The following is an 11,339-nucleotide window of genomic DNA, read 5'->3' on the forward strand; positions in this document are numbered from 1 at the left end:
TTCATTTTACAGATTTACTGAAATAGAGCAACATGAAAATATTACCACTAGTGAAATAGATTTTCTGAAGTATATTTATATTCAGCATAAAAGCCAGCGATATGCCTTTAAAATCTGTACTTTTAAGTTCTGGCTTTATATATAAAGGGCCATTATACTGGCATCAATAAAAACAGATGCCTTAAATCTTAAGCAGGTACTCACCCAAAATTTCATCAAAGATCTTGTATAAACCTGGCACAAAGGTTACCTCTCTGCAATTCATTCCTAGGTCTTCATCATACACCCACATTAGCTGTATTGATATAAAAATGCAAAAACACTGTTTTACTCCATTAAGCACTTGACATCAATTTTTATATAGAATAAACTCACATTCTGTTGTTTATTCTATGTAAGTACTTATACCTTCGGGTAGAAAAAAATCTACTATTTGAGTTGCAGTCAACTTTACTGTATTCATATTGAATTTAAATAAACCTAAATTGAGAAATTGTTCATTCTGCATCATCTACATTCTTATTTGTACACATAAATCAGCTTTAATATAAGGCACCAAGAATCATGAGAAACAGTTTAAATAAAATAATGGAAAAATACAGAACTTATATTTACTTTATACTTTTACTTAATGCTTTATATTTTTCTATAATATAGGAAACATAGAGTAAAATAATATTAACACATAGGACTCTGGAGTCAAGAGAGACCTAGCTTTTAATCACACTTCTTACTACTTGAGAAATCTAGTAAGTTACCTAAGTTTCCCTAAGCGCCATTTTCCTTGTCTACAAAATGGAGAAAACAGTACCTACTTCCTATGATTGTTAGGATCAAATGAGACAATATATGTAACCTAAATCCATAGTAGGCACTGTTGTGTGTGTGTTTAAATTTAAGAAGGTGCTACCATTAAAATTTAAAGTAAACCACAGCATGAACTTAGGGACTTATAAAAAGTTCATAAGGCACCAATTCAATTTATCCCATTTTACCTTACCCTTTTTCTTCTAATATTATTTATCTCCAGAAGAAAATAAAAACATTTCTACCTCTCCTAAGTCTCTCCTCCTACACTGCTAGTAAAATAAAGACATGGAACTATGTACTTAGAAAGCATCTAACCACAAAAAATTTTGTCAAGATAGTAAAAAGTAAATATATACACACACACACACCCACACATCTAAGAATTTCAATAAATTTTAGCAAATAATTACCTGTGTCAATGGCTCCACTGAACCAATGTACGTATCAGGACGAAGGAGAATGTGTTCAAGTTGTGTCTTCTTCTGATACACTCTCTCAACAGACAATTTCTTTGAAGGGTCATTTTTGTTTATAGCTTCAAAATCTTCTTTTTTTGCAGCATTGTTCTGATCAAAAAGAGTCTAAAATTAACCAAAAAATCAAATTTAAATAACCTACCAAGGGGCAAACTAAAATGTATATGGACACATGGACATAGGTTTTCTTTTTAATAACAAATTATCTTTCAAGTTCACTGACTTTTTTTTTTAAGTCCAAAAGAGAACACAGGTCTATTTACTAACAGTCTAGTTCTTTTTATAATGTAGAATAAAGTTACAGTTTTGACTAAGCCCCAAAAGTGTAAGATACCAACTTAATTTTTGTAGTCCTCAAAACTTCCCATAGGATGTGAATTCTTGTCAGGTTATAAGACCACAATGAATGTGCCCACTGAACCTGACCAGCTACAGGGGTACCAAAAGCTTCCAGATGTAGGTTCCCTGCTATTAAGCTACTGAAGATTATAGTAAAGGATGGGGGGAAAGAAACCTACACAAAATGTTAACCTATGTAGTTAACATACACAGATATGGCTGGAAATACTAAGCATGGTTTATGAAATTTCAAATTTCAAATTTGCAGGTCATGCCAATAATCTCTTAGGCATCAGCTGTGCATGCCCTATTACTGACGCATCCTCTGACTTCAGCTTCTCTGCCAGTTTCAAGGAAGCAAATGTTGGTTAACCAAATTCTAACTATTCCTTCAGCAAATGAGGATCCCAAAGTGAAATTCTCAAGATCAGGAGATTACCCTGTCATCCTAATAGCAGCAGAGAACACACCTGTCTCCCTGGAATTCCCTAATGCTGAAAAATATGACATCCTACTAAAAGAAGGGTATTATGATGGCCTTTTTGTTCAGAATCAAAAAATAACTGCAATATAATACACAAGGAGAATTGAGATAGCTTCACAGGTCTTTGAACTTTAGTACAAATGAAAGAATCTTAAAACAAACAATAGAAGATAGAAAGATTCTGAGCATTTAAAAGCAGTATATCAGTTACAATTCAAGTCCTAGATATAAACATACCATCACCTTTAAAATTATGATTAAGCAAAACGTATGTCATCACATATTCTTTAAAGGTATGTTTAAAAATCAAATGCATGTTTTTTGCATTTGATTTTTTGTAGTTTAGATTATTAATTTAGTAATCTAAACTAAGACAACTATTGTAGCATACAAACCCTTTGGAAATTAAACATTAATTATAGTCTTGCGATGCTACAAATTTTACATAAAATAATGTCAAAACAAGAGTTTTATAAATACCTCATTTTACTATATTTTAAACCATATTCTTACATGTTCTTTCATTTGTAAAGTTAACCATTAACAATGCTCAGAGTCAATTCAAAATAGCTTTGGACAAAAAAAATAATAATTCTGTTTCATATGGTATTCATATACTATTTCTGCCAAGAGTTAAATGATGTTCTAGCTGGCCAGAAATATGAACAATATTTTAAAAAACATCAGATACTCTCCAAATTTCAAATCTTTTTCATTGCTTTTCATGTGATGATTTATAGAAACAAATCTAACAATGAAAACATAATTGCTTGAAAAAAATGGGTTTTTAGATTAGTTAAAATAAAGATCATAATGACTAAGATCATACTCTGAGAATGTCCTTAAAGATGACAGATGCCATGGAATCAGAGATGGATAACTTTCTACCATTGACTTAGAGCTTATTGACATAAAGGTTAGAGGTATATAATAATTGTGCTAGTAAATGCTTCTCTATCCTGAGCTACGCCTCTAAAACAAATCCCACCATAAACTAAATATTCTTTAGATTAGACTAGACCACAGGCTCACTTCTATCTAATTTGAACATCTGCATTTGGCCCTGATGCGACACACTAAAGTGGCATACAGGGATGGAAAATGGCGTAAAGCTTCTTTTCACTTATTTTTCAATAGTCTACAACTTTTCCCACACTGCTACCAATCCCCACATTTCCTCCTTAGCAAATGGATATAAGGGAACAAGAAAGTTTCATCTGAATCTGGTAGTTCTCTATCATGTTCAAAAAGTTGTCATTCTTGCAAAGATAATGTCTCAAAAATTAGAGCACGTGTAAAATGTAGTTTGCTTTGTCTAATTACTATTTGTAATTCTTGCTACAGAGAATATAAAAATATTAGAAAATAAATGTGACAATATATAAAATAAAATTTTTCAAGCAAAAATATTTTTTTCCTAAATATCCTATCATTACTTTTAAAGTAATGAAAAGTATTAAGGGATACCTATCATTTTGACCTCAAATGTTTTGAGGTCATTTGTAGATATTTCAAATCAACTCTGAATTACAATACTAAACATAATTTCTAAGACCTGACACAAACTTTCAAACCTGGATACTTACTGAGTAAATATTTTTAACTACCCATACCAAAAAATATGTGTTAATTATAACTTTCTATTGCTCTTTTATATAAAATTCATGTAAGTCGAAATAATCAAGTATTTTAAAATTATTTAGTAGCTTATTAAAACTATACTGTTTAATGAACAGTCATAATGAGTATATGTAAAATGAGCCCATTTTTGTCTGAAGAAAATTATACCCAAAATTCTCATGTATAAGAAAAATATGAAATATATATAATAAAATTAAATACATTTTAATAGAAATTCTGTGGAAAGTAGAAATATGGGTCATTTTTTGTTTGATATGCTTTCTAATTCTCTACAATGAACACATGCTAGTTATAAATTGGGAATATTTTAAAGGCTTATTAACTCATGTATGTGAAAACACAATTAAGCTAGAATAAAACTGAAGGTTTCTTTTTATGGAGAAACTTACTATTTCTGCAGCCCGCACTTCCTCACCAGAATCTAGGCAAAATGAAACTAAAATAAACAAGATTGGCAGCCTTAGCAGAGCAGAGAGTAGAAATTCATTTTGCAGCCAGATTTGTCTGTTACTTTCCCAATCTCAACCAACAATAGTTTGCACTGCTGCTGGCAGCAAACAGAAGATGTTCTCTCTCAAGATATCTATAAGCTTTTCTATCAGAAAGTTGTAATAATGGTCTCTTTCAGCTCCTGTTCATTAGCAGAAAGTTGCCCCTTGAGTAATGGCCAGACCACTGAAAATCAAAATATGAGGCTAAGGGCAAAGAAGGCAACTTCCCCCATTCTATGGGATGTTTCCATCCCCAGAGCAGGTATGAATGCAAACACCTTTGGCCTGAGAAGAAGCTAAATGATAAATCTGTTGGTCCCCTTCTCCCAAGGTGTTATCATCACTATCACCACATTAATATCACCCAAAAAGTCACCCTGGGTAGCTCTTCAGTTTTAACACTGTTGCTGACAATATTCAGAAAAGACATCAAGAAATTAGCCTGAACATATAAAACCCAGAAAAACACTTTCAATCCCACAGATATAAAAGGAAAATGATATATATTTGATACTTCTGGGCCAAGGGAATTATGCCAATTTTAGACCTTGAAAAAAGGGGTCTTTTGATTCAAAATAATGACTACCTTATTTTATTCTTATATAGTCATAGTACTCAGATATCATATATCTTCATAATTATACTCAGTATTCTATACTGAATAAAAATTAACAGTATGCCCTTCTAAAGTAATCAATTGCCAAGAGCATTATGAATAAATTTTCATTAAGATTTGATAACAATTAAAAAACTATGATTTAAGTTTACTGTAATTTACTTCACTGTCTTAACTTGTGTGGATAAATTATAAACTAATTATTTAGAGTGATAAATAATTCTAGCACCCAATTACACTATAATTTAAGAAATTAAGGTGACATTTTCATCCCCATATAAAACTAAAGCCAATGAAAATGCAAAATTATTACCATATTAAGAAAAATACCTCTGCATATCTAAAAGTTGTTTTAATCCTTTCCTTCATGGTTCACATATATGATGACGTTATAATGACTTTTCTAAAGTTCAAAATCTGGCTGCCAAATTAAACCATGTATTATTGGGGATTTTTTAAAAATAACAAAAACATCAAAATAAACATATAAAATAAAATCTATTTTAAAATATCAATCTATTTTAAAGCACTTTGCAATATCGCTAACTCCTAATAAAAGAATATAGATTTAATACTTATTGAAGAGTCAACTTTGATCAAAAACACTTTTATATCACCAGGAGAGAAAGAAAAACATCCCAATAAGACATTCTTATTTTTTAGAATGAGTATGTACCAAGATAATACTGTTTAAAAAATAAATAAATAAATAGATTCTTCCATCAACAGTTATCACCTGAGATATAGCAATTTGGGGCAATCATCCACAGTTCCTGTTTTTCTGTGAGAGAATGAATCTCTGCCAAAGAGAGGAAGGAGATTGTTTGCCAGTTGGTCCTAAAAAAAGAACTGAACCAGTCATTCACATAACCAGCACAGAAAGCCCTCTATCACCAAGCCAACCATAGTGGGACTGGGGCTGGCAGCCTAGCAACAAGCTTCTTCTTTTATATTGTATACAACCCCCTCAGACGTCACATCATCCTTTTGTAGTATCTCCTACCCTTCTTTTCTCCCTCAAGGCTGCCATCTTTTGATGTTCATTTTAACCATATTTCATCTATATAAAAATGGAAAGAAACTCCATTTATCTACCCACCATTAATGAAAACAAAACCCAACAATTTGTTTTCCATCTATGCTCCTCCAGAAATGCCTTCCCAAATCAAGGGACAAGGAGAGAGGTGAAAGATGAGGGATACTTAAGATAGCAATGAATGCTTAGATGCTCAATGTAAAAATAAAAATAAACTCACTTGACCTCTAAGAAAAAGGGAACAAAAATACTTACCACTGGATTAAAAGAAAAAGAGGAAGATATATGTGTGTTTATACATGTGTGCCCATTTGAGAGTATAGTATGTGCCAAGCACTATGGCAATATGAACATGGATATCCATACAGATATTCCATAAGAGCTCAATGAAGCATTGAGGAAACTGAGGCCTGAGAAGTTAGCTATTTTCCAAAACTAATAAAGCTAGTACTCAAAGAAGCTGAATTATGAAACCAGGTTATCTGATTTCAAAGCCCATTCTATTAGCCACTATACTATGCCAGATACACATATCTGAAAAGAAAATCCCTGAAACTCTGTAGCTCTTTATGAGAAAGTAAAAGAAAGGTTAGTAGAAAGAGATCCAGATAGGTTTATCCGAGAAAGTTTTTATCTTCTCACATCAGGGTGTAATAGATGAGTTGTTTTGTTTTTATTTTAATGTTTTTAAACTAGGAGGCTGTGTAACTGATGGTTAAGAATATAAGCCTGATTTAAATCCCTCCTTTGCCCTAACCATATGCCTAATAGCATGTTACCTAATCCCTAAACCCGTTCCCTTGTCTGCAAATGGAATAATACCTATTTCACCTTTTCTTTAAAATGGGATCTACTTATATTAAGATTTAAAAAAAAAATAGAAAAGAGGTTTATTTTTAAAGCATACTTAGTAAAATGCAACTGTTTGTTACCACCACCTGAGTATCTAACAAATCTCAAGCTACAGGTGATAACACACTTCTGTTCAGAAAAGTTAGCACAATTTTTAAAAGTGTTTTTAAATATCACTATTTTGTTTTTTAAGAATGTATCTAAAGAACATTGCTACCTTACCACTTGTGCCAATAATGAAAGCAGACTTTTCAGGAAGTTGGTATGTCAATTATCCAATTTGTTACCAATAACTGAGGTTTGATTAGGTGTCCAATTCTTTGCTAAACACTAAAAGGGATACAAACAAGTAAAATTTAGAGTTTCTGATTTCAGGAGTTTATCATATCTAATGGTTAAGACAAAATTATTATGCATAAATGTAGTGTTCAACATAATGATTAAATGTATTCTAGTATTTCCACAAATTTGGTTGATACAACGATTTAAACACGATGAAAGGAGACCAGAACAAAATAGGCTATTATGGTCTACTAATCAAAGCTTTACAAACTAAGATTTAATTCAAGAAACTCTGCCTCAGAGAAGCCTTTATAGCTACTGTCACTTTTAACTAGAAATAGTTTTGCCATACTTACATTTTTTACTTTTTTAAATTTAAAACAAAACAAAACAAAACAAAAAAACAACCTGGTTAAGATACTACAAATCAAATACAAACCAAATAAATTATTAAAGGAAGTTAATGTCCATCTTAAATCAATTTGCTCTATGGTTTTCAGATCCTTAAGGGTAAACTACATGCATCAGCAATATTAACAACACATGCTGGCATGTATCCCAGCAGAAGTTAGTACCAGCGATACATGGCATATTAACCCCGCTGCATACCCTCCCCCGGGGGAAAAGGGAAAGATATTAGAGACTAACTCCATTTTCATAGCTTCCTTTTATTCACAAGCAGGTGGCAACATAACACCAACTTCAATAAAGCAGGCAAAGTTATCCTACTTCTGAAATAGATGACTACTGCAATAAACCAGCAAATGCTTGTAAGGACAACATTTATTTGCTCCCACCGTGGCTAAAAGATATTTTTTGTAAAAGCAACTGTTATCTATTATTCCAAGAGTGTGCATTTTTTGAATGAACATTTATTAAGTCTAGCACTGTGCTACATTTATCACATTTAATTCTAAAAATAACCTTAATTTAGATAAGAAAACAGGCTGGGACAGGTTAGGTTTCTTACACAAAATTCCACTGACTATATGTGATAGAGACAGAATCTAAACTCATATCACTCTGAAATAAAAGTCCATGCCATAACCACTTCACCATATTATCTCCCATAAAATTAAACCAGCCTATAATCATTGATATATATTATGGGCATAAAATGCTTAAATAATCTGACACTATTAAAGTAAACATCAAATCTTCAAGTGGACTTGTAAGGGTAAACTATCGTTTTAATAAACTTCTAATTCATAAAAGAATACAATCTTTCATTAAAAGATTGTGATGTTTACTTACTTCCTTTATTATATTTCCCATATTCCATAATTAGTTTTATAACGGAGATACCATTTATGAATAAAGCCAAAATTTATCTTCTGATGTTTTAAAGGTAACTAAAGTCTGAAATGTCTACATTTTTAGTAATCTTTAATAATTCCAAAAAAATATGGAGACTTAGAGCTAAAAGTCTTCATTAAATCAAAATTATATTCTCCTTCCCTTGCCTTAGCAGACTATCCAAAATACCATCTTTTAATCTGCTAAAATAGACCCGTATACTTAACTTCTAGAATTTTTTTTTCATCTCAACCACAATCCTTGATTTTTCTATTAATAATTGGGTCTTTTTGCAAAGACCTGATTACATGAGAGAGAAATGTTTCCTGGTCCTCCAAGAAATAAAATGTATTCAACAGATCTTCTGAAAACAGAATTTTTAAAGCTCAACAGAAAATAAAATTTGCAGGGTGATACATCTTAAGTAATTTCTGCAAGGAACCAATCTTAATCATGGGAAACGAAAATACATCTCAGGTTCTAGTCTTAACCCTGAAAATTATAGAATTATAATCAGAAGTTATTTATAATACGAAATAGTCTAACACTTCATTATTGATACATATAAAATACACTTTTCTATCTTTCAAGAGATCCAGCCAAATTATAAATTCAATATACAAAGAATTTAAAGATAACTACAGTAGCCTGCAAGGCCATATGAAAAGCAATCATTAGTTTTAATACAAATTCTGACACTCATTTTTCTTCCAGGTAGTCAATGGTAACAGATACTCTTAAATAGAAAATAAATATTTTGCGATGTATTTAACTACTGATCTGTCATAGAGAAGATATTCAGAAATTTAAACTAATTTATTTTTCAAGAGTTTCATTATTTAATGAAGGATTCAAATACCAAGATAAAAAATAAGCATATACCTATTTCTTTTATCAATAAGCTCATTTTTGTTTCAAATGTGTTTTTCTGCTGTTGAATGAAACCCTCCACGTTTTGCTAAATTGTTTATGGAAATAAGTTTCCTATGGAGCATGAAAAAAAATGATCATGTAATTATCTATAAAGTTAAATAACAGTAAATTAAAACATTGCTATCAGACGTTAAAACCAACCAATTCAATTCTGAAGCAAACTGTTCACCATTGTAGAATAAAAGTTCCTCAAAGGACACTGATCAGGTATTAACACCTACAAATAGTGAATAAGAACTCACAGTATCAGCAGGCAGTCTAATACCATTTTCAGATTTCATTTTAATAACAAGGGTAAGGTGTCATTAATTTTAAAAATCATTCTTTCGATTTTATGCATCCTCCCTCCACCCTCACCCCTTCCATGTCCACACGGACTACTAATTTATTACCTAACTTATCTCTCCAGACTGTAATCTATTCATACTGCATTACTAGAGTAGTATCATTAACAAAATTCTCAGAGATTCAGTAAGAGCCTAGCAAGTAATCTTGCAAAGCGCCTTGGCACACAGACATAAATGGTTAACATGTTTTTCTACTATCAACACGTTTGTTTTTCTGCTTTTGTTTTTACAAGAACGGAAACTTGTCTGATACAGCGCAACCGCTACTCAGTTCACCTACACCTCACCCAAGCAAAGGGAAAATGAAGACAACTAACAAAAATGAGAATACGAAAATTTCCTCGAGATGGTTTAAAAATGAGGAGGGGGGGACGATCAAAAGTCCCTGAAAAAAATGTAACGCTTTTTTTTTTCCCCCTGAATACCCAGTCACTTGGCTGAGCTGGGTTTTTTGTGTAGGAAATGACTCGGGTCTGAACTCCACGCTTAGCACGTGAAATGCCAGTGAATTATCGATCTGCCGTGGGAATCGGATTCCTCCAGGTCTTCCTTTAACTACTCCTATTTCCCAGCAGGCCTGAGCGCCTCCAGGACTTAGCACATAGTCTCCTCTCCAGCACACTCCATTCAACCCCCACCCGGTTTCACCTGAGATGCTGACGCAGGTAAACGCTTCTTTTAATAATGCCATCCTGACAGAGGGATGATCTACGGTATATTAACTGCTGTGAAACAGCCATCCTGAATGCACTTTCATTCGAATGATACTTTCCGAATGGAAGTGTAAATTGCTCTGGACGTCTTCCCCGCCAAATCCATTCTTCTGCTGAGTATCAGAAATGGTTGCATTTAGAAGGCGCGCACGCGCACACACACACACACCCCTTTCTCCGGGTTTTTCTTAATTAAGTCACATTTAGAGAATGTGCTGACCCACACAGACACACGTGCACTTTCGCCATCCACATTATCCATTATCTCACGCCCGACTGCTCTGGAAGAGTCTAGGGGAGAAGAAAAAAAAGGACGAGGGGATTCTATGACATGTTCAGGGCTTGTCCCCCAAAGTTTCATGGCATATTATGTTCCCGCAGCCAAAGCCTCCATAGAGGTAAAGAGAAGAAAGAATAAAGAAAAGGGGCGGGGGTTCTGCTGGCAGAAGCCCGGCGCGGCGCCCGTTTGGGAGACGGGATTTCCCTCTCTTTCCCTTCCCCCCACCCGAGCCCCGTCGGCCCCACGGAATTCCACCCTCGCCGCCGCCCGCGAACAATGCAGCGGCCTGGACTCCTGCCCCGGGCAGCCCGTCACTCACCACCCAGGTCAGCGCCCCACTGCCGCCTCCGCCGGCTCCCACGCCACCGCCTCCAGACTTGGCCATGGCGGGTGCCTCCTGCTCACAGGCCCCGAGGCCGCTGCCGCCGCTCCCGCCTTCCTGAGGGCCGCCGGGCCCGGCTGCTCCGCACCGGCTGCTCGACTCGCAGCGCTCCTAGCCTCGCCGGCCCCAGCGCCCCATCGCCGAGACCCGGGGCAGACGCCGGGCCGAGCCCGCCAGGGAGGCCGCGCCGCCCGGCGCCCTCAAACTCGAGACGCGGTGGCCGCGTCGCCCGGGCCTAGCGCGGCCGTGGAGGAGGAAGGAGGAGAAGGAAGCCGGCGGCGGCTGAGCAGCAGCGCTGCCTCCTCGCTCGCTCGCGGGCGCCGCAGCAACCAGGACAGAGGTTCGGGGGGCACAAGCGGCG

The 11,339-nt window shown here is 34.9% G+C and overlaps 1 protein-coding gene across 4 annotated transcripts in view; it reads right to left on the reverse strand.

The window, feature by feature from the left end:
- TOP2B (DNA topoisomerase II beta) overlaps positions 1-11,049 on the reverse strand; it is a 59,051-nt gene extending 48,002 nt beyond the window's left edge. The window contains exons 1-4 of one of the 4 annotated variants that reach the window (XM_037845902.1): positions 10,252-10,488; positions 4,140-4,186; positions 1,221-1,376; positions 205-295 (exon numbers count right to left, since the gene is read on the reverse strand). In XM_037845902.1, the coding sequence (XP_037701830.1) occupies positions 205-295; positions 1,221-1,376; positions 4,140-4,186; positions 10,252-10,294 (337 nt within the window). In that variant the 5' untranslated portion in view covers positions 10,295-10,488. Of the gene's footprint in view, positions 1-204; positions 296-1,220; positions 1,392-4,139; positions 4,187-5,593; positions 5,637-10,251; positions 10,489-10,915 lie in introns of those variants that run through there. The other 3 variants (XM_037845904.1, XM_037845917.1, XM_037845908.1) reach the window with 3 other exon arrangements.
- Positions 11,050-11,339: the final 290 nt, after the last annotated feature.

Source organism: Choloepus didactylus, chromosome 1, assembly GCF_015220235.1.
Source record: "Choloepus didactylus isolate mChoDid1 chromosome 1, mChoDid1.pri, whole genome shotgun sequence".
NCBI classification, from domain to species: domain Eukaryota; kingdom Metazoa; phylum Chordata; class Mammalia; order Pilosa; family Megalonychidae; genus Choloepus; species Choloepus didactylus.